The sequence below is a fragment of the Prinia subflava genome, chromosome 17 (assembly GCF_021018805.1).
Source record: "Prinia subflava isolate CZ2003 ecotype Zambia chromosome 17, Cam_Psub_1.2, whole genome shotgun sequence".
Taxonomy (NCBI): domain Eukaryota; kingdom Metazoa; phylum Chordata; class Aves; order Passeriformes; family Cisticolidae; genus Prinia; species Prinia subflava.
The window spans coordinates 2943864-2968709 of record NC_086263.1 but is presented as its reverse complement, the minus strand read 5'-3'; the positions used below and the strand labels follow the sequence as shown (position 1 = coordinate 2968709).

Here is a 24846-nt window from a genome sequence, read left to right as displayed (position 1 = left end):
AACAAATTGAAGCTGGAGATTTGCAGAATAGTCCTTTCCCATCCCTTGAGCTTTATGTGCTCAAGCTTCTGGGCTGATTTCAGGGAAGTCTTCTCCTAAATCAGATGAGAACATTGCCGGCTTTGAGCACACAGCCTGCTCTGACTGGGATTTTGGTGATGTCAGAGTTCCTAGAAAATGACAGGCACTTCCCCAGGGGATTTCCTTCCCATGCCCCAGGAATTTATTACAAATAGTAACATCTTATGAGAGCAAGCAGCAAAGATTTTGAGCTCCAGAAGTAGAAACGCCATCACCAGGGAGCTTGTGATTGACTAAAAACAGGTCTGAAGTCCTCAGCTAAGCTGACTGGTAAGGGAGTGGTGGGATTTTTGCCTGAGCAAGGACTCTGAGACTGTCCCCAGGCTGCATTATTTCTGCTGGGGGACACATCAGAGGGTATCCCAAGGAAAACACAGGTAACAGAAAATCCTTGACTCTTGAAATCAGCTGGAAAATCAGAGAATGAGTTGACCATGCCTATGAAAGCCACATCTCCCGTGAGTCCTATGAACGTGGCAGATACGTGAGAGCAGAGGAAGCAATCGGACTCTCCAGGAACGAGCACTAAATCGCCCATCAGCTGAAGGGCTGAGCCTCCCCAGGGATTTCCCGTCCGGACACAGCGGGCTGTCCGGTTATGACCGAGGCACGCTAATATTTGTGATTCCAGGTTAAACTGATCTCAAATCACCACCTTCCCCGGCCTTCCCCGCTCTGAGCAGCTCCCCCGGGAGCACCGCCGGCTCCTCGGGACGCTCAGCCCCGTGCCCGGGATGCTCCGACCCGCGGAGGACGGAGCGGGGCGGCGCGCCCGGCGGGGAGCTGCGGGCCCGTCCGTGGCTCCCGTTCGTCCCTCCCGCTCCGTGGCTCCCGGTGCGGCGGGGGGCGGGCCCGGGGGCCGGGCCGGGCCGTGCCGGGCCGTGCCGGGGCGGGGCGGGCGGCGGAAGCGGCGGCGGCGGCGGCGCTGCGGGGCGGGCGGCGGGCCCGGGGCAGCGGCGGGCGGCCATGGCCGGGGCAGCCGCGCCGCCCCTGCCGCGGCTGCTGCTGCTGCTGCTGCAGCTCCTGGCGCTGCCCGCCGGCCGCGCCGGGCCCGGTGAGTGCCGGCAGCGCCGAGAGGGGCGATCCGCGGGGCCGGGGCACGGCGGGGCGGCCGGAGGGGTCTCAGGGGGCGCAGGCGGCGGTGGGAAAGCGGAGGGTGATGTTGAGGGCAGCCCCGGGAGCCGGCCCGGGGCTGGCGGCTGCTGGCGGGGTGGATCTGCGGTGACTTTGGGGTGGCTTCGTGCTTTGCCGAGGGAGTCGGGGGCTCTGGAGCATCCCCGGGGAGCAGCGCTTGTGCCGGCCCTGCGGAGCACTGGGAGGTCAGGCCACTGGCCGAGGGTTCTGCTGTGTTTGCAGCGGTTGTTTTCCTTGGGTTTGCCTTGTTTTCGGGTTACTTTACTTGCAGCGCATGCAGCCGGATGGATGGATGGGAGCGGGGCTTTTGGGAGAGCGGTGGGTCCGGGGTCCCGCGGGGACCGTGCCCGCCCCCGGGGCTGCTGTGGCCGGGGAGGGTCTGGGGAGGTGAGGCTGTTCAGCGGCCCGGCCCGGCCCGGGGTCGGCTCCCTCTGCCCGCGGGTGTCCTGGTGATGGTGGGTATCGCTACTCACGGTCCGCAGAGCGTGAGCTCCTCGGGGAGCCTCGGGGGAGATGGCCCCGTGCCCCAGGCCCACCCTGCTCTGGCATCCTGCTCGCTGGGTTCCCAGCCCTGCAGAGCTCCCCTGCCCTCAGGTGTGGTGCTGGGATTGTCCCGGCGCCGTCCCGCCGCCTGTGGGAATGCCTCTGTAGGGAATAAATGCCTCGGTAGGGTCGTACCTGGGCGCTGGCAAAGATCAGCTGCCCCCAGGGGAGCGAGGGGTCCTTGTTCTGCAACATTTGTAGGTGGATTTCAGACCCGGGATAAGGGAGCATGATTTCTGTTACATTGTAAGTGGGAAAACATCCTGCAACACAGCCCAGTCTTTCTTGAGTCAGGCTCATCAACTCTGTAGCTTTAGACGGTGTCTGCTTTGAAATGAGGGCTTCATCCCTTTGATGGGGCGCCCTGCGAAACCCGCAGTCAAAACTACCATGAGATCATCTTTGGACAAACAAACCCAGGCTGTAGCAGGTGACTCCTTACTCTGAAATTGAAATAATGTGTCTCTGTGCATCACGGATTCTACCACATTCTGGTCCTTGTCTTAAAACACTTCTGGGTTTTGCACAATACGTTTGAAATCTGCTTATGTGAAATCTGTATGGAAGAGGATGGAAAAGAGCATTTACTGGATGGGTCTCTCGTTCAGTTTAAAGCTTGTTTCACATCATGGAATAGTCAAGTGGGACTTTCCATGCTGGTGGGGAACAGAATAGATGGGGATGGACACAAAGAGAGCACAGCACATGCCAGAGAACTCTCTCTTGATGCAAATGAGCTGCCAGAGCACAGCTTTGGCTGCAGTGACCTGTCTTTCAGGCTTTTCTGTGCTGATGTTCCGCTTATCTGTGGTATTTCCTTGTCAGCCTGGGCAGAGGAATCACATACCAGGTTCCTGGTGCAGCTCCAGGTGCCCAGCACAGCCTGTGAGCAGGGGCTCAGCCCTTGTCCCCACAAGAAGCTGTTTGTCAGTGGACTTTGTCCACAGCCACAGCTGGTGCTTACCTGGGGACAGGCAGTGCGTGGGCAGGGCAGGGCTGCCTGCTCTGACCTGGTAATGCTCTTGAGCTCGCTCCACATAATTGACCACTCCTTACTGAAGAGCACCACTGATTGCTGGAGTTTTTAATTTTGCAGTTGGCCTGACCTCTCTTCCCCCAAACCCACAGAAATGGATCTTTGGCTTCGTGAGGACGTGCAGGATGGGTGGTGGCTGACAGCTGGTGGGGTTGGGGCAGGTTGTAGTTGTCTGATGGGACCTGTTGCATGGAGAAGGGCTGAGGCTCTCCCAGCTCAAATCACGCTTTGTGTCCCTGCCTACCCTCATCCTGTGCCCAAATATCTCCATGGACTGCCAGAAACGAGTGTGCCAAGTGCGTGGGGAGTGTGCTGGGGGCACAGACACCACTGATGAAAGCCTGCTCCTTTCCATAGCCCCGGTGTGGGAAATGTCCCTGGGCTTGCAGGGATCACAGCCAGCTCTTGTCCACAGTACCCACGCACTGCGCTGGTGTTTCAGCCAGGGATCTTGGTTTGAAAAGCCCCTTTTGTGGTCCCTGCTCCTTGCTGGCCGGAGAGCAGAGTGATCCCAGCATGGGGGCTGCCCTGGGACAGCTCTGCCCAGGGGCTGTGGTCTCTTGGCTGTCCTGCTCAAGGCTCACAGGGGACTTTTCCCTGTGGCCCTTCCTGACTTGGTGCTCTGCTCCCTTGGCTGGCCCCGTGGCTGCGTGGCCGGGACAGCCCCTGCGGCAAGGTCAGGCAGCAGCGCTCTTCCTCCAGGAGCAAATCCTCCAGCTGCCCTGTGTGGCTGGTATTTCTGGCTTTCCTGTTTCCTCCTTTCCCTGCTGGGCTTGCAGGATGCCCGCAGGCTCTGGCTTGGTGAGTTGCCAAGGAGTTAAACCCATGATTACCGTTCCTGTCTCCTTGCAGTGCCGTGGGTGCAGGCGGCAGCGTCCTCCTTTGGGGCACGAATCGCAGTTCCTGCTAGGATTAGATTCCTCCCGGCAGGATGTCCCAAGGATCTGCTCCTGCCTGAGCATTGTTTTCCTCTTTCTCTGCCGTCTGTCTTACACACAGTTGGGTCCTCTGTGTTTCCAGCACGCCCTGTGCAGCTTTGAGGGAAGGCAAGTTAACTCACCCTCACTGCTATCCTCTGATAGAAAGGAGGAGTCAGCCTCTGAAAGGTGCCACAGTTTCTCCCCACTCTGGGGATTCCAGAGTAGGAAAGGAGCATCAGGAAGCACTCCACAGACATGTGAGGACATAACCTTCTACCCTCCTGCTGAGTGTTACAAACCTTGGGTTTGGATGGCTCTGCTGTCTCCGTGCAGTTTATCCCTTTCTCTGCTGGTGTGATGCTTCTTGTCCAGCCCTGAGCTGCACTCTGGCTGGTTTGGGTAATGTATAATTGTGCTGGGGGTGATCTGTAGGTGTATGGCTGGGCAGAGGGATGGAGGATCTGGCTCATCCTGAGGGCACTTTGACTGAGGAGCTGCTGTCCTCTTGCATGCCCTTTCAGCCAGCCCTGGGGCTGTTCTCACTATCCCAGCAGCTTTTCTTCCAGCTAGGAAAATCTTTAGGCTTTAGAAGGTGTGTCTGAAAGAGTCACATTTGCTGCACATGAATTTTCATAGTGTTGTGTGTCCCAGGAAGGCAGTACCTGTGTCCTGAGCTGGGTAAATGGATAACCACAGAATGGCTTGGGTTGGAAGGGGCCTTTAAAGATCATCTCATGGGCAGGGACACCTTCCACCAGACCAGGCTGGTCCAAGCTCTGTCCAACTGGCCTTGGACTCTTCCAGGGATGGGGCAGCCACAGTTTCTCTGGTTAGCCTGTGCCTCTCCACCCTCACAGGGAAGAATTTCCTCCTAATACCCAAACTAAATCTCCCCTCCTTTAGTTTAAAATCATCCCCCCTGTCCCTTGACTCTGTGCCCATGTAAAACATCAGCCCCTGTGCTCAGCAGAAGACAAGGGCACAGCTCTTCCCTCTTGGCACCGTGAGCTGCTGCTGGGGCACAGGGCACCCCTGTGCTGCCTGCACCCATCTGCTCTGCGCCGTGCCCCAGGGCTTCCTGCTGCCTGTTCCATCGCCTTTCCTTCTGCCACCAACCTCTCCTCCTGACCTTTTCCTCCTCCTTGGGGTCTCTGGTGATCTCTTATCTTCAGGGCACGTTCCTCAGAGTGCAGTTTAGGCATCTGTTAGTTCATCTCTGGGTCAGGGTGATGGTTTCATAGTAGGCATGTGGGTGGTTCTGGCTGGAGGTGCACGGATCACCACGTATCTAATGGGACTGCAATGAGAAATCAGGGACACTAAGTGCACTTTTCCAAGAAACATTAGGCCTCCTGTGTGCTTCTGTGGGTGGATAAAGCTCTGCAGCCTGCCCCAGCAGCTCCCCCACCAACTGCTGTGCTCCCTCCCTTGCAGACTCCCTGTATGTCTCCGAGTACTTCTCCCAGAGTGCACAGAAGCTGTCCTTCTACAGCTGGTACGGGAACGCCAAGCTCTTCCACTTCCACGTGCCCGAGGACACCGTGCTGCTGCGCTGGCTGCTGCAGGCATCCCGGGGGAAAGGCCCCGAGTGCACCAGCATGGAGATCACTGTGTATGTATGTCCCCGTGCCAGCCTTGTCCTTGTGGGCTTCTTGTCCCCTTGTCCTGGTCACTCATGGCTGGGACTGGTTGGTTGTGGAGGCTGGGCAGTTCCTCAGCTGCAGGAGCTGTAGTTTCTTCATGCAGCAGAGCTGAATCTGTGTTTAAAGCTGTAGGAGTGTTTTGTGGTAATGTTACCAGTGGATGTGGGGCTGCCTGTCAGGTGTGGTGTCCAAGAGACCCCTTAGGACACTGCAGGGAGCTTCACAGTGAGGCAGATGTGCTGCTCAGAAGTGTTCCTGGCCCAGCAGAACCTGCACGTGGTGCCAAAGGATGTGGCAGGACTACAAGGGGCTTGAGCAGACCCAGACTGGTTGGAGATGGGCAAACTGCCCAGTGCAGAAGAACTGAGGAGATTTGGGGGCACTTTGTGAGGGGCATGGCTGAGCATGGAGCAGAGGCAGCAGAGGAATGTGGTGTCGTGTGGATCCAGGAGCATGAGAAGATTGCAAACTCAATGTCAGTGAAAGAAATGCTGCTTAAAACAGTACGTGACTTGTTGAAGGGTTTGAGGTCCAAAGCTTGCCAGATTTTGAGCTTTATCTTTGGAGGACACCAAGCTTCCTCAGCAGGTTGTGCCCATGGAGTCACGTGGGTCTCTGGCACCCCTTCCACAGAGATCTGGGAGTGACTGAAGCTGCTTGGCTCGTTCTTCCCTGGTCTGTCCTGAGGAGACTGACACTCTTAGTTGTTCCTGAGCAGCCTGGCAGAGATTATCTTCCTGCTTTCTGCTTCCCAGAAAGGTTTCCAGTGGTTTGGGGACATGAGGGACAAGGCAGTAGCTAAACAATAATCCAAGAAGTGATGGCTAAAGCAGATAAGCTCCAAAGGGTAATAACATATCACCTGTCACGTCTGCTTGCTGGACCTGTTGCAGTGCAGTCCAAAAGCAATCAAATTAAATGCCAAATTGACCGAATAAACATCTCCCATGTTCCTCAGCTGTGTGTGTTTCTGCTACTTCAAATGCTTATCTGGAAAGCAGAAGTACTCCTGTACTGAAGTCTGTAACATGGAACACTTGCCTTGGAAAGTGTCTTTTCAGTCTGTCTCTTTGCCTTCCTTAAAAGAGGAAATGGGAAGATGCAGATCTTAGCTAGGAAATGAAAGTTCTTTGTGGACGATTTTCCCTGTATGGGGAATTTGCTGATGGTTATAAAGCACTAGTCTGTGGGTGGGGCTTAGCCTTAGCAAGTGTTGGAAATTTGCTTCCAGGCTTGATGGAACCATGTAAATCTTAATAAGCTGCCAAGTTAAACCAATCTCTAAATAAATCCCAGATAAGCTAATAGCAGCCAATCCCCACCAGATAAAAATGATGACTTCACTTGAAAAATGCGGGGTTTTCCAGCCTGCTCCCTTCCCAATCCCAGGAAGGGAGTTTGTACCCCGGTTTGTCCTGCCAGTGCCCGTGCACCGCTGAGTTTCTCTCCCGGTGTTTCCCTGCAGGCACTTTCGGCACGGAGCCCCTCCCGTCATTAACCCTCTGGGCACTCGCTTTCCTGCCAACGCCACCGTGCGCCCCTCCTACAACATCAGCATCACTCTGGGCAGCGCAGTGCAGAACACCACCTTCGTGAACATCACCGCCCCCGCTGCCGGCGACTGGTTCATCGCCGCCCACCTGCCCCAGGCTGCCGGCAGGATCGAGGTCAAGGTGAGCGTCCCCCCCCTGCCCCGCCCCGGCTGCCTCGTCACAACCACACCTGACCCCTGTGCTCTCCCCTCCTGCAGGGATTCTCCACTCCATGCCCCTATATGTTCCAGGCAGATATGTTTGTGCTCAGACTCACTGATATGCCTGTCCTGGAGCCTGGTGTGCCCATGCCACACACCGTTGTCTCGCCTGCTAAGCCACTGCATGTCAAGTGAGTGGGAGCAGCGGGTGGGCAACTGAGGGCATGGCGGGGTGGGATTTAGCACACCAGCTGCTATGGGGAAGCCAGTGTTGTTCCCACGTGGGGCTGGAGCCGGGGGGTCTCTGAGCCTGTTGCTGAGCTCCCTGCAGCAGTGGTGGGGTCTGCACGGGGAGCACATGAGCACCCTTCTCCAACTCTTCCCAGGCAGTCATAGATTCAACTGCAGGAATTTTAGTTCTTCCAGATGTTGGGAAGGGTTTCCACAGCACCAACCAGGGCAGTCTAGCTCTTGTCACAAAGCCCTGGGGACCTGGCTTGTGCTGGGAGTACAAGCTCTGCAGGCTGCTGCTCCCTCTCCCCGCAGGGTCTTCATTCCCAAGCACGCTGCGGGGATGCGGTTCCAGCTGAGCAGCTGCGTCACCAGCCAGCAGAGAGCCTGCGCCGTGCGGGTGCTGCTGGGCTCCATCACCCTGCCCCAGTCCTTCCAGAGGAGCCTCACCTGCACCGGGAGCACCAACTGCAGCCTGGCCCTGGAGTCACCCCCCTGGGAGAAGTGGCTGCAGATCACGGTGGAGAGTCTCGGCACTGCCAATGCCAGCGTGTCGGTGGAGATGCTGGCTTCTTTCACAGGTGGGATTCCAGGCTCTGCAGCTGTGAGGGAAGGACCAGAGGGAGCTCTGTGTGTGGTGTGTCCCCCTTGGGTCTTTGGGTGCCTGGCTGTGGTGGCCTATGCTTCCCATCAGGCTGGTTGCCTCTACTTGGACGCCCTAGTTTTTGCTTTGGGGACAAAACTGAAAACTCCAGTGTTCACCCCAGAGAGGCTTTTGCTAGAGCTGCCTGTTTGGAAACACCTGAAAAGTTCAGTGTTATTTTTCTAAAGGTTGTTTGGGAAGCAGTGGCTGGCTTAAAATTTGGTGGGGAAAATAGTTTTCTGTGGTACACCAGACTAAAGCTGTGTTGACTACTAATTGGCCAAGAGCAGGCTACAGGCAGGAAACCACCTCACAGAGGTTTACCTGGGGAAATGTCTGGGGTTATAGTAAGGGCATGTCACCATTTCCAGTGACACCGTGTGACTCGGGTGGTCACAAGGTCTTTGTGGCTGCAATAAGCACATTTGCACCTATTACATGGCCATAATCCCTGTTTGACTGCTGGAAGCTCACCAACTAGGTACATTTTTAAACTTTGCTTCTGCTGGGGGTTCTGCCACCTCCCCTTCAAAGCAGAGCCTCATCCTGTGTGCTGGAAGACCTGGCACTGGCAGCAGAGGTGTTAGAGGGTAGCACTGGAGTCTCTGGGAGCAATGGACAGTCTCCAGCAGTGGGACTCCAAGTGTCCCATCCAGCTCCATCTGCCACAGTGTGCCCATAGCTCCACTGGGCTGGCTTCTCCCTCCTGCTCAGCTTTGTTTGCTCACGTCTGCGGAGCTGGGAGAGACTTTTGAAGACATTCAGGGACAGCTGGGTGCTGAGCTCTGCTGCTGGGGAGTGAGCACTCCTTGGGCACCCTGATGGTGCTGTGTTATCCCTTCTTCTGTTCCCCTCCCCTGCAGCTCCAGGGTGCTTTCACCCACTGTAGCACTGTCAGGCTCCCAGCAGTGTCCCAGCTGGTGGCTGCTCCTCCTGCAAAGATGGTCCTCAGGGACAGCTCATGCGGGGCAGGAACCACCTGAAACCCCCCAGTTTGTGCTGTCCCTTGGGGCCCTGCCTGGGTGAAGTGCTAGACCTGGCTGTGCCCATTCCTCTCCTTTCTTGTTCTAGTTTGCAGACCAGGGAGCACCAGTCCCTTCCTTAACTTCATCAGCCTAAACCAGAGCCAGGCTGGTGCCAGGCCAGGAGCAGGAGGCAGCTCTGCTCCCGCTGCAGGAGAGGCTCCTCGCAACGCGTCCGGCCGCCAGATCTCCTGCCTGCAGAGCCAGCCCGTGGTCAGGGAGGACCTGGACGTGGTGTCCGTGCGCTACCGGCTCCTGAACGGCCCCAGCGTGCCCGTGAGCTCCCTGTCCCCCACCCTGCTCCTGCTCAACCTGAACTCGGGCATGGACAGCGGGGGCTCCCTCGTGGTCAATCTGCTGCTCAACAAGGTGCGCAGGCCCAAGGACGGGCTGTGTCCCCTTGGCAGGGCTTGTCCTGCTCCTGCCTGCCCTGGAGGATGGAGGTGCCAGTGGGACTATTTCTCTTTTTGTTGTTACAAAATACTCGGAGCCTTTTTTAGCTGCTTTCCAGCATGTCCCACCTGCCAGCTCCAATTCAAATGCCACAGCCTGCGGCATGTGGCGGTGGTGACGCAGAGGAGACAAAATGGAAAGCAGCTGCAATGCCATCTTCTCCATGGGAGCCTGGCACCTTGCCAGCAGGAGAGGAGGCTGAGCAGGGGAACCCAGGGATGTTCCTGTCCAAGGCACTGATTCCCAGGCTCCTTCAGGACATTCCCCCCACCACCACCACCAAAATCAGCACCCTGAAATTCCATGAAACTTCTTGAGGGCTGGGCCAGGGCTCAGCCCAGTTGTTCTGCAGACTCTGACTTGTGTCTCCCCTGTGCTGGTGCTGAAATGATGTGTGGGTATCCCAGCTTTGGGGCAATTCCCCTGGCAGGGTCCCCCACAGGGGTCTGTGCCTCTCAGCCATGACACAACACAGTGGCAGCACAAAGTCCAGTGAAACAGAAACCTGAACTGATCGGTGACTTGACCTGAAAGATTTATTGTCCCATGGGCTGGGGGAGGAATAGTGCAGGGGGGTGGCATTGGGGCACTCTAACTTGGGACACTGCTCTTTTTGCACAGACGTCTGTGAGCCTGGCCAATGCCACCGTGGCAGCCTGTGTGAATGCTGCGTCACCAGTGCTGTCCCTCAACGCCACACGGAACTGCAGCACAGGTAGGAGGGATGCTGGCACTGCCACCAGCTCAGCTGTGTCAGCTCAGGGCTCTGCTTTTAGACCTGGCCAGTTGTTAGCTGTCTCAGGGCTTCATGGTGTGTCCCAAAGAAACTGATTTTTGCACAAACCCTCTTGAGGTCTTTGTGCTGGCACATTCCCAGGGAGCTGGGGTGCAGGTGGTGGTCTTGGCACCGTGGGATAGCCTCCACCAAAGGAAGGTCTGGTTACCAGCTGGGGCTCTTCCAGCTGTGTTGGCAGGAGGTTTGGGGATGGTGAGGGTACTGCTGGTGTGCAAAGCAGCTAGGCTGTGCACTGGAGGACCAGCCAAGACAACAGGCTGTTCCTGGTGACCTGTGCTGCCAGGATATGTACCAGGAACTGAGATGAAAGGAAAAGTTGAGATCTCAAGAAAAAGGGTCTTGAGAAAAGGGGTCCTCTCCATGCCCCTGGTGCCTCCTGAGCATGGGAGCAAGGAGCCACAGGAGGCAGCTGATTCCTGTGTGGTCGGTGCCAGCCTGGGAGCGCTGTGGGCCCCTCTCCTCAAGCCCTGGCACACCACAGCACCCTCTTTTCTTTCAGCATTTTCCCAGGGCTACCCTCTGAGTGTGAGCACGGCCTCTGCGGATGCGATGCTGATTGTCCTGTACCCACAGACAGATGACTGGTTCCTGTCCCTGCAGCTCCTCTGCCCCAAGGGACAGGGGTGAGTCTGATGTCATCCCACTACATCCCACTGCCCCTGGCTTGTGTGAGCACACCTGACCCCCTGTCCTGCTGTCCGGGCTGTCCTCTCACCTGGTGGCAGTTGCACTGTGGCTGCAGAGGGACAAGGAGGTGGGTGGCCCTGCTCACTTGCTCCTTCGTGAGCACCCAAGCAGCCTGTTTGATGCTGAGCTGGCACAGTTCATGTGGACTGCAGATGGCAGAGCCTGCCTGGGTGAGCTTCCCCTTCTCCAGGTGGATTCAGATGTGATAAACTCAGAAATAATTGCTGCTGTTACCCCTGTGGGAGGTCTCTGAGGTGCAGGCAGCTGTGCCTGAATTTCTGCAGTTTGCCTTCCTGCTGATTTCTTGTGTAAGGAGCCAAGTGCATGATGCAAAACAGCACTGGTGACACTGGTCCTGGGGACAGTCATGGGCACTGGGGTCTGCCAAGGGGGTCTGGGCAGAGCTGACACCCACCTGCACCTCAGTTTGGCAGCCCAAGTGGCGATGGAGCAGGCCATGCTCCTGGCGCTCTGGAGGGATGGAGCAGATCCTGAAATACCGGGGAGTTTGCACTCGGGAGCGTGGCCTGGCCGCTGGGAGCAGGGCCCGGGGCTGCCCCAAGGGCTGTGGCACCAAGGGGCCGTGCTGTCCTTGCAGGGAATGTCCCAGCGCCGAGGCCAAGGTGACGGTGTTCGCGTACCTCACGCCCTGCTTCAACGACTGCGGGCCCTACGGGCAGTGCAGCCTCCTGCGCAGGCACGGCTACCTCTACGCTGGCTGCAGCTGCAAGGCTGGTGAGTGCCTGCCCCTGGGGAGCCCTGCCACCCTCCCCGAGGGGACAGCACAATCTAAAATGGTGCTGTTCGAGGGGGGCAGCCTGGGCTCGGCCGTGGCTGGCAGTGTCACAGCGCCTGGGGAAGCAAAGCTCTGGGAGGCACCCAGGCAGCCCAGGGGTGATGGGGAATTGGGGTGAGGACAGCTTGGAGTCCCCCAGGGCTTGGAGAAGTGCTTCTGAGTGTCCCCAGAGAGATCAGGGTGCCTGAAAATGCCCGTGTCAGAGCCTGTGCCTGTCAGGGAGGTTTGTTGTGCAGGTTCTGGTACAAGGTGCAGTCAGGCCGGGCTGCGGTCCCTGCGTGTCTCCTGCCAAGAGCTCAGACTCAGAGGTGCCCCTGGAGGAGGAATATCTGTGTCAGCTCCTAATTATCTTAATGGCCTGGGAAGTCTGTGGTGTGGGGAAGATGAGCTCTGCTGTGCTTGGGTGGGTTTGTGCACCTGCTCTCAGCAGAAGGACAAGGCAAGATGTGGTTCCCTGCTGCTCTGGGCCGGAGCCAGGAGCTCCGTGCTGCAGTGCTGGTGGTGGGTGAGGAGTGGGATGGAGAGCACCATCCCGATCTCTCTGACAGCTTCCAGGTTCTGGGAAGCACAGAGCACCTTAAGGAAACTGGGAATCAGGCTGAGGACAGCTTTCTGCTGAATCACCCCGAGCAAAATGCCCCATCTGCATATTCATGACCCAAAAATAAAGCAGGGAGAGTAGGTTCCCTGGGCTCTGCCTGGCAGGGAGCCAGCACACGGAGCAGAGCTGCTGCTGTGGCTTCCAGTGACTCTGGAGTGGGATGGATGCTACTGCTAACTCTGCTTCTTGACCATGGAGTGCCTGCACACACCCTGGCTGCCCAGTGGCTGACCTTATTTCAAAAGGGGGGCATGGGCACCCTAATCTTTAATTAAAATAATTGAAATAATTTTTTAAAAGAGATATGTTCAGAGAGATTGCCTCAGCTCAGTCCTTGGTATCCAGTCAGAGGGTGAGAGTTGTGTTTTGTGTCAGGCACTGTCCTTCAGGAAATGTTCACTCCCAGTCTCCTGTGCAGCCCTGGATGTCACCATGGGCTGAGGCAGTGGGTTTGTTCAGCCTGTGGGACCAACCACACTTTCTGCTGCCCACGGAGGTTACAGGGACCCTGGGGCCAGCTATGCAGGGTGAGCACAGGGAAAGGGCAAGAGGCCACAGACATTGGCTGCAGTAAGGATATTTTCACCTAAATTGAAGAAGACACATTTTTTCTCCCTTCAGAGCTGTTCATTTTGGCACAGGTTCCAGGTCTCCATCGTTGGAGATCTTCAAAAGTCAGTTGGGGAAGGTCCAGAGCAGCCTGACCTGGTTTTGGGTCTGCCCTGCTATGACAGCTGGTAGGAGAGGAGCCCAGTGGCTTCCTCAGTGCTGGGGATCGTTCTCCACCTGACTCCTGGGACCTGTAGGGATCTTGCACCAAATTTACACCACCACGTGAAGCATCTGGACCTTGAGTGCTTGATGTTCCACCAGCAAGCAGCATGTGTGCAGAGTTACTGCAGGGATGGAAAGCACCAGTCTGGGTGTAGGATGGCTTCTGCTACACGGGGACAACCTGGGGAATGTCCTCAGGGCAGCCACAAGGCTCTGCTGGGGTTCCCCAGCTTCCCACAGAGGAGCGTGTGATGAGTAATGAGACCACTCTGAGAGCAGGAGAGGAGAGGCTGATGGAGAAGAGGCTCAGGGACAGTCTGGGTGTGGGATTGCTCCTCAGGCACCCCAGGCTCCTGCTGGTTGCTGTGGGAGGACAAGGCAGGGCCCCTGAGATCCACAGAAGTCTCTCTGTCCACAGGTTGGGGCGGCTGGAGCTGCACAGATGACAGCAAGGCCCAGAGCGTGGGCACACAGAACCTGGCCACGCTCCTGCTCACCCTGAGCAACCTCATGTTCCTGCCTGCCATTGCAGTCGCTGTCTATCGCTTCTACCTGGTGGAGGCCTCTGTCTACACCTACACCATGTTCTTCTCCACGGTAGGGACTGCCTGGTGTCCCCTGACACCTCCCCCTGAGCTCTGGGAATGCGGCACCAGGATCAAGTCCTTGATGGAGCAGCCCATCCTGGAGCTCCACAGGGAGCTCCTGGGATCATTGGATGAGCACCTCCATGGGCACATTGCAGTATCCAGGAATGTTAAGGGGTTGGAATGGACCTTAAAAATCACCTAGTTCCACGGACAGGGACACCTCCCACTGGACCTGGTTGCTCAAGGCCTTACCTAAACTTGGCTTTGAATACTTCCAGGGCTGGGGCATCAACAACCTCCCTGGGGAACTTTTTTCAGTGCCTCACAATAAAAAAATTCTCCCTAATATGTAATCTAAAATTCCCCTCTTTCAATTGGTACCTGTTAGTCCTTGTCCTATCACTGCAGTTCCCGAGAACAACCCTCCTCCAGCTTCCTGTGGCCCCCTTCAGATGCTGGAAGGTGCTATGAGTTCTCCATGCAACCTTCTCTTCTCCAGGGCGAGCAGCCCCAGCTTTCTCAGCCTTTCCATAGAGCAGGTGTTCAGTCCCCTTATCAGCTCCACGTCCCTCCCCTGGACTCACTCCAGCTCTGCCCTGCCCTTTCAGCAGTGCTGGGACAGTGCAGGGTGCCTGCTCCCACCACCCGCTTTCCATAACACCACACTGGTTTGGTGGAGCTTCCCGGGGCCACTGCAGGAGAGCTCCTGCCTGTGGGGCGAGCCCTCTCCTGCCTCCCCTCCCCAGAGAGCCCTGGGTGGTGCTGTGGGCTCACACTGACCTCTGCTCTTGTCCCGGCGCAGTTCTACCACGCGTGCGACCAGCCGGGCGTGGCGGTGATGTGCATCATGGACTACGACACGCTGCAGTACTGCGACTTCCTGGGCTCCGTGGTGGCCATCTGGGTCACCATCCTCTGCATGGCCCGCCTCAAGAAGGTCCTGAAATACGTGAGTGCCAGGTGTCCCCACGTGGCCCAGCCACACCGAGCCACGTGTGGCCACGCTGAGCCCTCTCACCGCTGTATTTTAATGACAGCTGGATGACAAGGCCTGTTTGTCACCCAATGCCACCCTGGGTTGCTTTGTCCCAGCAGTTTGGCTCGTGAGCCTGCGTGCTTGTAGGGCGTGAGCCTAAAGATTTCCCCTGAGATTTGGGGTAAAGGTTCCTGGGTTCTGTGGTTTCTCCTTCTTGAAGGTGTTTTTCCTGACTCTTGCGTGGATGGGGAGCTGGGAGGGCAGAAGAAGAGATTCTCCTTGCCTCTGGCACATCTGGCTGTACTCTCTCAACAGATGAGCTCCTGGCAGCAGTGGTGGTGTCTCTTTTCCAGGTGCTTTTCGTCTTGGGGACCCTGCTAATTGCCATGTCCCTGCAGCTGGACCGCAGAGGGGTGTGGAACATGATGGGTCCCTGCCTCTTCGCCCTCGTCATCATGGTTACAGCGTGGGTAAGTGAGGGCAGCCAGGCAGGATCTGCTGCCCTTTGCTCCCCATGGGAATGGTGGTGGTAGAGCAGACCCATCCACAGGCATGGCTTGGAACCCTGAAACATCCAAGTGGAGCAGGCAGGGCAAGGATTCACCTTCCAGTTGTGCAGCAGCTGAGAAATCCCCTGGTTCTGTGTCTCGGCCCTGGAGCTGCAGTGCTGTCCCAAACCATGGGCTCTGGCTTGGCCCCAGGCAGGAGCTGTAGCATCTGTGCTGGGCTCTGGGGCCACAGCTCCTGGGGGGCTTTTGCACAGCAGTGATGGGCCCAAGCACCGGGGGGGGCTGGATTCCTCAGGGACAGCAGTCACCCTGGGAGGTCTGTGGGTGCTCTGGGCTCTGTCTCCCCCTGCCCCAGCCTCTGCTTAACCCCGCTGTGCTCTGGCCCCCAGGTTCATCACGGAGCAAAGCGCAGGCACTGCTACCCCTCCTCGTGGAAGCGCTGGGTCTTCTACCTCCTCCCAGGGATCACCTTGGCTTTCATTGCCATCTCAGTGTACGCTTTCATGGAAACCAATGAGAACTATTACTACACCCACAGCATCTGGCACGTGCTGGTGGCTTGCAGCGTCGCTTTCCTGCTCCCTCCTCGGGACAAGCATAAGAAGCCCTGGGCCTGGTCCCAGAAGCTCACGTGTCGCTATCAGATCTGCCAGAACGACCGTGAGGAGCTCTATGCAGTGACCTGACCCGTCCTGGTGGCAGGGGTGGAGGGATGGGGAAGCTGCTCTTGGCCGTGGCTGCCCCTGGCACGTCCTCAGCCCTCTCTCGTGCTCGTTCCCTGGGCAGGAGGGTGCAGCGTGGACTGGGTTTAAAGATGAAGATGGTCTGGGCTGGTCTTGTGCAGGCAAGTTTGAGGCCACCTCTGCTTTTCTGCTGGGGTGGGGCAGGCTCGTCACGGTTCAAGGTCTTGTCCCCCACCTCCCCATAGCCCTGGGGGAAATCGCCAACCCTTCTTCCCCCGCTGCTGCATTCATGAGGCTTTGGGCTTAGCCCACACTGAGCTGGAGCCAAGGATTTGGCTGCTGGGCTCTTCTCTGCACCCCGTCCTGGTAGAGGATGTGGGACAGGGACCTCCCCTGCCATCCTGCAGTCAGCATTTGAACCCAAGGGAAGAACACATTTCTTCTGCTCTGGGGAGCAAATGCTGCCGAGTGCCCTTGGTGCTGGTGGGGAGGGAGGGAGCTGATCCCAAGACATGCTGGGCCCTTGGCTGCCATCTCCTTGGGGGTCTGGAGCCTCTCTCCCTCTGAAACAGGTGCTGCTGCTCTTCCCTGGTCCTGATTCTGTGGGGGAAGAATGAGGCTGGGATTTGGGTCCTGGCAGGAATGTGAAAAACCCCACGTGGGGACATGCAGGAGGCAGCAGCAGCATCTCAGCCAGAGCTGTGGAACCCACAGCAGTGCAGGGTTTAGTCTGAGTTTAACTTCAGCTCTGGAAGGAGCCAGGCTGATGGTGTTCAGGGATTCACTGTTTTCCTCCTTTTGGGGGGTTTGGCGTGGGCAGGGCTCTCTCTGGGGCAGCGCAGGGGGCTCGGGTGGTGCCTGAGCTGCTCCTCCAGCCTGCTGTGCCTCGGAGCCTGGACGTGCTGCAGGTCCTGAGGCCACAGCAGTGTCCCAGCCCAGCAGGAGCATCACCAGGGGCTGCCCAGGTGGCCAAGGTCTCCTTTGCAGCGTGTCTCACCTTAGCCTTACTCTGGGGCACGCACAGAGCAAGGGCAGAACCTGGCAACCAGGGAAGTTGTCTTTGCCCATCCCTCTACAGACAAGGGCTCAACCACCTCGTCCCAGCTGTGTCAGCCTGGTGTGTGCTGCTGGCAGCCCCTCCTCAGGTGGCTTTGGGCAGGAAAGAGCTTTTAATGAAGGATCTGCCTCCTCGGGGTTCTTTCTTTGCTTTGAAGAGCGCCCAGCTCAGCTCCGCACTTTATCCCTCTGCCTGCCCCTCCTCAGCCAAGCCCCCCTTTTTAAGCAGGCGCAGGACAAGTGGAGGACACTTGTCCTTCCCAGCGGTGTCATCCCCCCGTCACCCGTGTCCCCTGCGTTTCCTTGTGCTGCTGCCACCCAGGGCAGCACGGCAGGAAGGGGGACACGGGGCCCTCAGGGCTTCCTCCAACTTTTACCACTTTTAGGCACTTTTTTTTCCCCATCTCGGTTTGCACAGTGGTGCTGAGGCCCCAGCACCGTGGCAGGCGACCACTGCTCCCTCACAGCCGTGCCGTCCATGCCGGGCCGCCGGCGGGACCTGGGTGCCACCGGTGGGACACAGGTGCCACCAGCCTGCTCTCGGTGCTGCCAGTGGGACCCGGGTGCTGCCAGTGAGACTTGGGTGGCACCAGCTTGCTCTGGGTGCTCCCAGTGTCACCCAGGTGCTGCCAAGTGGGGCCTGGGTGGCACCAGTGTTACCTGATTGCTGCCAGTGTGACTCGGGTGCCACTGGTGTAACCTGGGTACTGCCAAGGTGACCTGAGTGCTTCCAGTGTGACCCAGGTGCCACTGGTGTGACTCAGGTGCTGCTGCTGTGGCCCAGGTGCCACCAGGGTGGCCCAGGTGCCCCCAGTGTGACTTGGGTGCTGCTAGTATGACCCAGGTGCCACCAGTGTGACCTGATGCCACTGATATGGCCGGGTATTGCTGGTTATCATTGAAAGCAATAATTCCTCATCAGGCCTTTCCCTTCAGGGATTTCCATGCTGGAAGCAGGAGAAGCTTTGGGGCAAGAAATCCCGCTGACGTGATTGTTTATTTTGTGTTTAGTTGTTAATTTTTGCTTTGCCCCCTCCCTGCTGACCTGGCCTTGGTGCCTGCAGGAGGAAGGGTTAATTATTTTGGGTAAAATCTGAGCAAATTCCTGTGTCTGGGGAAAAACACACACACAAAACAAAAGGTTATTTTTTCTTTGCTGTTAATACCTGTGATTATTTTATACGGTAAATTTTAAAGCTTACGGTTTTATAATTTAATAAAGGTGATGGTATTTGCGGGCAGACGCCTGGTGGCTGCAGTCACACAATCACAGGGCTTGAAGGAGATCATCCCATCCAGCCCCCTGCCCAGGCAGGGTCACCTGCAGCAGGTGACACAGGAACGTGTCCAGGCGGGGTTTGGGGTGTCCCCAGAGAGGGGGATCCCACTGCTTCCCTGGGCAGCTGTTCCAGGGCTCTGCCACCCTTCCTGTGAAGTTCTTCCACACTGAATATCCAGAGTGGGAAGTGACCCACAAGGATAATCCACCCCAGCTCCCGGCCCTGCCCAGACCCCCACCAGCCCCATCCCGTCCATCCCTGGAGCGCTTCCAGCCCCTCCTGGAGCTCTGGGGCCGTGCCCATTCCTGGGGCAGTGCCAGCACCTCTGGGGAAGCGCCTTTCCCTGATCTCCAGCTGCCCCTGCCCTGGCCCAGCTCCGGCCTGTCCCCCGAGCGCACTGAGGCGGATCTCCGGCGGTCCCGTTCGTGCCCGTCCCCGCTCCTGCCCGGGCACCGCCGGGAGGAGCCGCCACCATCACCTCCAACACCCCACGGGCCCGCCGGGCGCGAAACGCGCGCGCGGCGTGGCCCCTCCCGGCCGCCGTCGCGCTCCTTCCGCGCCAGCCAATGAGCGGCGGCCGCGGCCCCGTGTGCGACGGCGCGGGGCGGAAGCGGAAGCGGCGGCGGGGCCGTGCCGGGGCGCGGGGCCGGGGCGCGGGGCCGGGGCGATGCCGCTGCACCGCTTCCCGCCGCGGCTCTGGGCCGCCATGCGCCTGCGGCAGGGCATCTGCGCCCGCCTGCCGCAGCACTACCTGGCCTCGCTGCAGGACGACACGCCGCCCACCCCCGTGCACTGGGAGCCGCACGGGCTGCGCTACCGGCGGAACCCGCGCACCGGGCAGCGCGAGCGCGTGCAGGACGTGCCGGTGCCCGTGTACTTCCCGCCCGCCGCCAACGAGGGGCTCTGGGGCGGCGAGGGCTGGGTCCGCGGCTTCCGCTACGCGCGCAACGACAAGGTGAGCGCCGCGCCCTGCCCGCGCCCGGCCCGCCGCCCCGGGCAGCCCCTGAGCCCCGGCAGCCCCTGAGCCCCGGCCCGCCGCCCCGGGCAGCCCCTGAGCCCCGGCAGCCCCTGAGCCCCGGCCCGCCGCCCCGGGCAGCCCCTGAGCCCCGGCAGCCCCTGAGCCCCGGCCCGCCGCCCCGGGCAGCCCCTGAGCCCCGGCAGCCCCTGAGCCCCGGCCCGCCGCCCCGGGCAGCCCCTGAGCCCCGGCAGCCCCTGAGCCCCGGCCCGCCGCCCCGGGCAGCCCCTGAGCCCGGGGCAGCCCCTGAGCCCCGGGCAGCCCCTGAGCCGCGGGCAGCCCCTGAGCCCCGGCAGCCCCTGAGCCGCGGGCAGCCCCTGAGCCCCGGGCAGCCCCTGAGCCCCGGGCAGCCCCTGAGCCCCGGGCAGCCCCTGAGCCCCGGGCAGCCCCTGAGCCCCGGCCCGCCGCCCCGGGCAGCCCCTGAGCCCCGGGCAGCCCCTGAGCCGCGGGCAGCCCCTGAGCCCCGGCAGCCCCTGAGCCGCGGGCAGCCCCTGAGCCCCGGGCAGCCCCTGAGCCCCGGGCAGCCCCTGAGCCCCGGCAGCCCCTGAGCCCCGGGCAGCCCCTGAGCCCCGGCAGCTCCTGACCCCCGCGCCGTGCCCAGCTCTCCACCAGGCTGCCCAAGACGTGGAAGCCGCAGCTGTTCGAGCGGCAGTTCTACAGCGAGATCCTGGACGCCACGCTCACCATCACCGTCACCATGCGCACCCTCGACCTCATCGACGCCGCCTTCGGCTTCGACTTCTACATCCTGAAGGTACCGCACCCCCGGGGCTCCCGCCGGGCAGCAGGCACAGAGCCCTGGAACTCAGGCACGGGAGATCCCGAGTGGGAATAGACCCACAGGGATCAGCCAGTCCAGCCTCTGGCCCTGCACAGACACCCCAACAATCCCACCCTGGGCCTGAGCATTGTCCAAGTGCTCCTGGAGCTCTGGCAGCCTCGGGGCTGTGCCTATTCCCTGGGGAGCCTGGGCAATGCCAGCACCTCTGGGGGAAGAGCCTTTTCCTAATACCCAGCCTGACCCTCCCCTGGCACAGCTCCAGCCCTTCCCTGTCCCAGAGAGCAGAGATTGGAGCTGCCCCTCAGGAGGAGCTGCAGCCCCTGCTGAGCTCTGCCCTCAGTCTCCTCCAGGCTGAACAACTGCTGCTGTTAATGTTTTAGCACACAGGTCTAATGCTCCCAGCCTTGAACACTCTCGTGACTGGAGCCCTTGATATTAAAACTCAGACTTGTGATCAAAATGTCTCCAGAACAAATCCAACAGATCTTTCCCCTTTCACAAAGAGTGTCCTGAGAGCCTGTGCTGTGTGTGGATGAACTGCCAGTGCTGCCAGTGTGCTGGGGCCCTCCTGTGCCCCCTGGCAGCTCCCCTGGTGCAGCCTCACCCCAGGCTCCCTGTGTGCAGACCCCCAAAGCTGACATGTGCTCCAAGCTGGGGATGGATCTGAAGCGGACGATGCTGCTGCGCCTGGCCCGGAGGGATCCCCAGCTGCACCCCCACGACCCAGCCAGGAGAGAGGCCATCTATGACAAGTACAAGGTGGGCTCTGGCTCGCAGTCCCTGTCCTGGTGTCAGCTGCTTGGGTGGCCACTCATCACTGGTGTTGGTGCTCCTGGGCTGAGGGATAAGAAAATACAAACATCATCAGGTTTTTCTTGTCTCTCTGCGGCTTCTGATTTTTATAGTCATCATTCAGGGACACAAAAAGCAGCATTTTTGCTGTGATTGAGGTCAGTGAGAGTCTGCAATAAGAAACAGAAAGAATTTGTTTACCCCTGGAGGGAGGAGCCCAGAGTGCCCTTGTGCTGTTCAGTTTGTGCAGCTGGTGGGGGCTGCCAGAATGGAAACAGCACCAGCACCCACAGTCCATGGAGCTGTGCTGAGAAACGGCCCCAGAACTACTTAAAAGAATGGCAGGAGCAGACACAGCTGATCAGAGAGCAGAACCCCTGCTAAGAGGAGAGAAGGGAAGTGGACCTTGGATGTTAGAAATGAGGGAACAGGCCTTAAGATTTGTCCATAGTAATGTTCCCTTTGGATCACATGTTTGTGTCCTGGGCATGGAGACGATTTGCATCTTGGTCACGTGCAAAGACTGTGCTACCTTCTTCTTTATCACAGGAATTTGTGATCCCAGAGGAAGAGGCTGAGTGGGTTGGCTTGAGTTTAGAAGAAGCCATAGAAAAACAGAGGCTCCTGGAAAAAAAGGTGAGTTCCTGAAGCAGTGCTCAGCACTGAGGTGTTGTGTCTGCACATCCAGCTTCTTCATGGGCCACGTCCTCCCACATGCTCCAGTACACACTGATGGCAGGCTGTGTGAGGGGGCAGGGAAAGGAAAAGTGGGAAGGGAGGGGATCCTTGGCATGATTCTCATCTGCTCTCAGGACTGGGGAAGCTGCTGAATGCCCCACACAGGTGCCTGCCCTCTCTGAGGGAGGGTTACAGAGCTGAGCAGCAGCTGTGGCACAACAAGTTCAACCCCTGGGTAAAACCCAGTCACATCCTCTCTGCTGCTGCCAGCACTCTCTGGGCTCCCCATTGCACTTCCCCTAGCTGCTGTTCAGGTTCACCCCTTTCACGTGGTTTATCCTTTTTTCACATGGTTTATCCTCTGCTTTGTTGCAGGACCCTGTCCCCCTCTTCAAGGTGTATGCTGAGGAGCTTGTCAGCCAGCTGAAAGAACAGCAACAGGCAGTGCAGAAGCAGTAGAAGAGAAACCTTGGGAGCAAAACCCCTGCTGCAGATAAAGCAGTGGGTTTCAGGGGCTCTGCTGCCTGAACCACACCAGTGGGGAAGGGGCCACGGGAAAACCACGTTCCTGAAGTGTCAGGACAGCCCAAATTCAGTGAGGAGCTGTTCCTGTGGGCTGAGGAGTTTCTACATCGTGATCTGAGAGTTCCTGTCAGACTGACTCACTGTGGATGTTCAGCCTTTACAAGCAGTTGGCTGCTGTTGAGATACCTGTGATACAAAATACACATTTTGGTATTAATAGTAGTATATTTCTCTCTGATACTTGTTTTATTACTGTGGTGTAGCAGGGACTGTGAGACACAATGTAACTTAGACCAATCTCCAGCTTCATCCAGCCCAGATGGTTGTACCCCAAAAGTGTGACCTCAGACTCCTCAGCAGGTGGGGCTGAGCTGCCTAACCCCACGGTTACAGCCCTGTTTCTGCTGTAAGTTGGTGACTTTTAAATCTTATTTTGTAAAAGTGTAGTTGAAGGGGGTGTTGGAGTCTTTGCTGCTGTCTGGCTACAAGGGACTGCAAGCACTTGCCATAATTGCAGGCTGATGAACAGCACTGGGAGTCCCTGGTGCTGTCTGGAAGCTTTGTGGTGGTGCAGTGAGTTTCTGGGTGGATCAAAATCAGCCTCTGCCCTTTCCCCCGCAGCTCTGGGGTGAGGGACAAGCACAGAGCCTGCAGGCTGGACCTTGTGTTCTCTCTGGATCATTCCTTGCCACTGGAAGGACTTTGCCTTACCCCTGTCTTGGGCTTCCCCCTCTCTGGCAATCAGGGCGAGTGCACTGCCTTGGTTTGTGAGCCACAGGACTGATGAGAAACTGGGCTTGTAGAGCAGAGTGTGGCTCAGCCCCTCAGCACTGGAATGGAGTAAGAGCACAGGGGAGGGGAGATTGCCAGGGCCTTGAAGGTTTGGGGGAGAGGTGGTGCAGGAGCAGTCACTGGGTGAGCACAGAGCCTCGGCAGGACCGTGCTGGGGGTTGGCTGAGGGAGGTGGAAGAGTTGAATGGGATTTAAACAACAGCATTTCATGAAAACCAGACTTCTCTGCTGCTCTTTAGGACAGAGAAGGGGCTGGAGTCCTCAAGAGGAGTGTTTGAGCCTGCAGAGGAGCCTGGCAGGGCTGGCTGGGGCTGCCAGACAGGGCTGTGCTGTTCCTGCAGGGGCACAGGGGGAGCAGGCTGCGTGGCAGAAGCTGGGATGTTTCCAGCCTGCCTGTGTGTTCTGTCCCCAGCAAGTGCAGGTTCTCAAGAGCAAACTGGCACTGAAGGCCGTATTTGCCTAATTAATGATCGTGCAGCTAGGCCAGCACAATGACATTGGGTTATCTTCCCTCTCTGCTACAACTGAGCTGAGTAGGAAGCTGCTGCCCAGCTCCTCGGGGACCCTGACACTCTGCCCTCGTTAGAGATAATTAGCTGGGACAAGCTCCTCGTTTGACAGCTCTGCTCATCATTAGGGCCAGCGCAGCTCATGCATTTTAATGCAGCTCCCAGCAAAGCTTCAGCCCGTGCCTGTGTCCTGGCCCCCCTGCACAGCTTTGCTGGAACGTGCCCAGCCTCCCGAGCCTGCCCAGCTCCTGCCCAGCCCCGTGGGGGTCCCCGGTGCCTCAGAGCCCCTGGGCACTGAGGGAGCTGTTGGAAGTGCCTGAGAGGACAATGAGCAGCTGCTGCTCTGTCCCAGGGCTGGGAGGTTCTGGAGGAACTGAGGCTCTGCTTGTGTCCTCCCAGGCTGGAACTGCCCAGCCTGGACCCCGACTGTTCTCCAGAGCTGCTCATTGGGCATTGCAGGATCTGCTGCCTCGGGAGGGCTTGCTGGGGGACAAGGGGTAGCAGGAGCTTTGGGGGAGAGCTCCTGTCCTGCTGGGGGTGAGGGTTCTGAGGGGGCACTGCATGAGCACAGCTGAAGCTGCAGGAGGTTCTCTGGGGGAATCTATTTTGGATATGGTGAATCCTGACTTTCTGTGATCCTGCCTTTGCAGAGAAACCTTCCCCTTGCTCCTTTCCTTATACCCCTGTTGGATGTGGCCCAGAAATGCACTCTCATGGATTACTCTGCTGCCTTGAGGGAAGCTGCAAACTGTGGACCAGGGGTGCTGCAGCCTCAGGGGAAGCAGAGTTGGAGCACACAGGGCTGCTGGGCACAGCAGCAAATGTCTCGAGGTGGGAAGGGATTTGTGCAGCATTTGGGGTAGTTTGGGCTCTGACCCCACCAGCCAGGGTATCTTGAGGAGGTGGAAGAACAGCTCAGGGCGCAGTGTTAGACCTGTCCTGCTTTTACAGAGCTGGCTGCAGCTGGAGAGTTTGGTGCTGCTTGAGGGATGGTTTTTCTCTGTCTAGATGGACTCAGTCTGGCAGATAATGGATCCTTTGCTGCCCTGACAGGGGGATCAGGAACTGGTATTCTCCCATGACAATGTGTTCTCAGGAAGCCACAGATGGCACAAACCCACAGGTGCAGGTAGGGTGCTGCCAGCTTGAAGTTGAAAATCCACCCCTGGACAGGGGAAGGGCCTGTCTGCCAAGCACAGCTCAGACCCCAGCACTGCCTCAGGCTTCTGCAAAGGTCACCAGCCTCCTGCTGCTGGCCCAGAGCCAGGCACAGGCACGTGGAGCACTGGGAGGATCCAGCACTGGGCTGGCAGCTGGCAAGGACGTGACAGCTCCCAACAAACTGCCAGAGAGCCCTGCCCAGGGTCACCTTGGATCTGGCAGCGTTAGACCAGGCTGGGAGAGCAGTGCTTGGAAAGGGGAATGGTGAAAAATCATCTCATCAAGACAGCAGTGAAAGGATGATGAATGAGAGGCTGGGAGAGGCACGTGTGCTGTATCAGACAGCACCACTGGGAATGAGATGGTCAATCCAGGACTGAGGGATTCCTGTTTAATTCATTCCTCAGGTATCAAAACCACACCACTCTCTTTAATAGTCCCAGCAA

The 24846-nt window shown here is 58.4% G+C and overlaps 2 protein-coding genes across 3 annotated transcripts; both read left to right on the top strand.

Moving 5' to 3' along the window:
- The first annotated feature begins 963 nt into the window (after positions 1 to 963).
- PGAP6 (post-GPI attachment to proteins 6) lies at positions 964 to 18108 on the top strand. Of its 2 annotated transcripts, none has more exons than XM_063414141.1 (13): positions 964 to 1135; positions 5149 to 5326; positions 6823 to 7030; positions 7141 to 7241; positions 7597 to 7862; positions 8996 to 9315; positions 10021 to 10114; positions 10695 to 10818; positions 11481 to 11617; positions 13472 to 13650; positions 14446 to 14592; positions 14973 to 15089; positions 15518 to 18108. In XM_063414141.1, exons 1-13 carry the CDS (start codon positions 1048 to 1050, stop codon positions 15812 to 15814), a joined length of 2256 nt encoding a protein of 751 aa, XP_063270211.1. In that variant the 5' UTR covers positions 964 to 1047; the 3' UTR covers positions 15815 to 18108. The 2 variants fall into 2 exon arrangements, with proteins under 2 accessions (XP_063270211.1, XP_063270210.1); XM_063414140.1 differs by having other exon boundaries at positions 7108 to 7241.
- A 652-nt stretch (positions 18109 to 18760) lies between these two features.
- On the top strand, positions 18761 to 22160 carry MRPL28 (mitochondrial ribosomal protein L28). Its single transcript, XM_063414142.1, has 5 exons — positions 18761 to 19102; positions 19764 to 19916; positions 20568 to 20702; positions 21285 to 21371; positions 21789 to 22160. Exons 1-5 carry the CDS (start codon positions 18815 to 18817, stop codon positions 21870 to 21872), a joined length of 747 nt encoding a protein of 248 aa, XP_063270212.1. The 5' UTR covers positions 18761 to 18814; the 3' UTR covers positions 21873 to 22160.
- Positions 22161 to 24846: the final 2686 nt, after the last annotated feature.

What these genes read in the sequence shown, in the direction of transcription:
- MRPL28 (XM_063414142.1), top strand. Translation starts at nt 18,815, where the DNA reads ATGCCGCTGCACCGCTTCCCGCCGCGGCTCTGGGCCGCCATGCGCCTG. An exon ending in GCTACGCGCGCAACGACAAG is followed by an intron (nt 19,103 to 19,763) that starts GTGAGCGCCGCG and finishes CGCCGTGCCCAG; the next exon opens with CTCTCCACCAGGCTGCCCAA. An exon ending in TCGACTTCTACATCCTGAAG is followed by an intron (nt 19,917 to 20,567) that starts GTACCGCACCCC and finishes CCCTGTGTGCAG; the next exon opens with ACCCCCAAAGCTGACATGTG.
- PGAP6 (XM_063414140.1), top strand. Translation starts at nt 1,048, where the DNA reads ATGGCCGGGGCAGCCGCGCCGCCCCTGCCGCGGCTGCTGCTGCTGCTG. An exon ending in CCGGCAGGATCGAGGTCAAG is followed by an intron (nt 7,031 to 7,107) that starts GTGAGCGTCCCC and finishes CCCCTCCTGCAG; the next exon opens with GGATTCTCCACTCCATGCCC. An exon ending in GATGCTGGCTTCTTTCACAG is followed by an intron (nt 7,863 to 8,995) that starts GTGGGATTCCAG and finishes TTCTTGTTCTAG; the next exon opens with TTTGCAGACCAGGGAGCACC.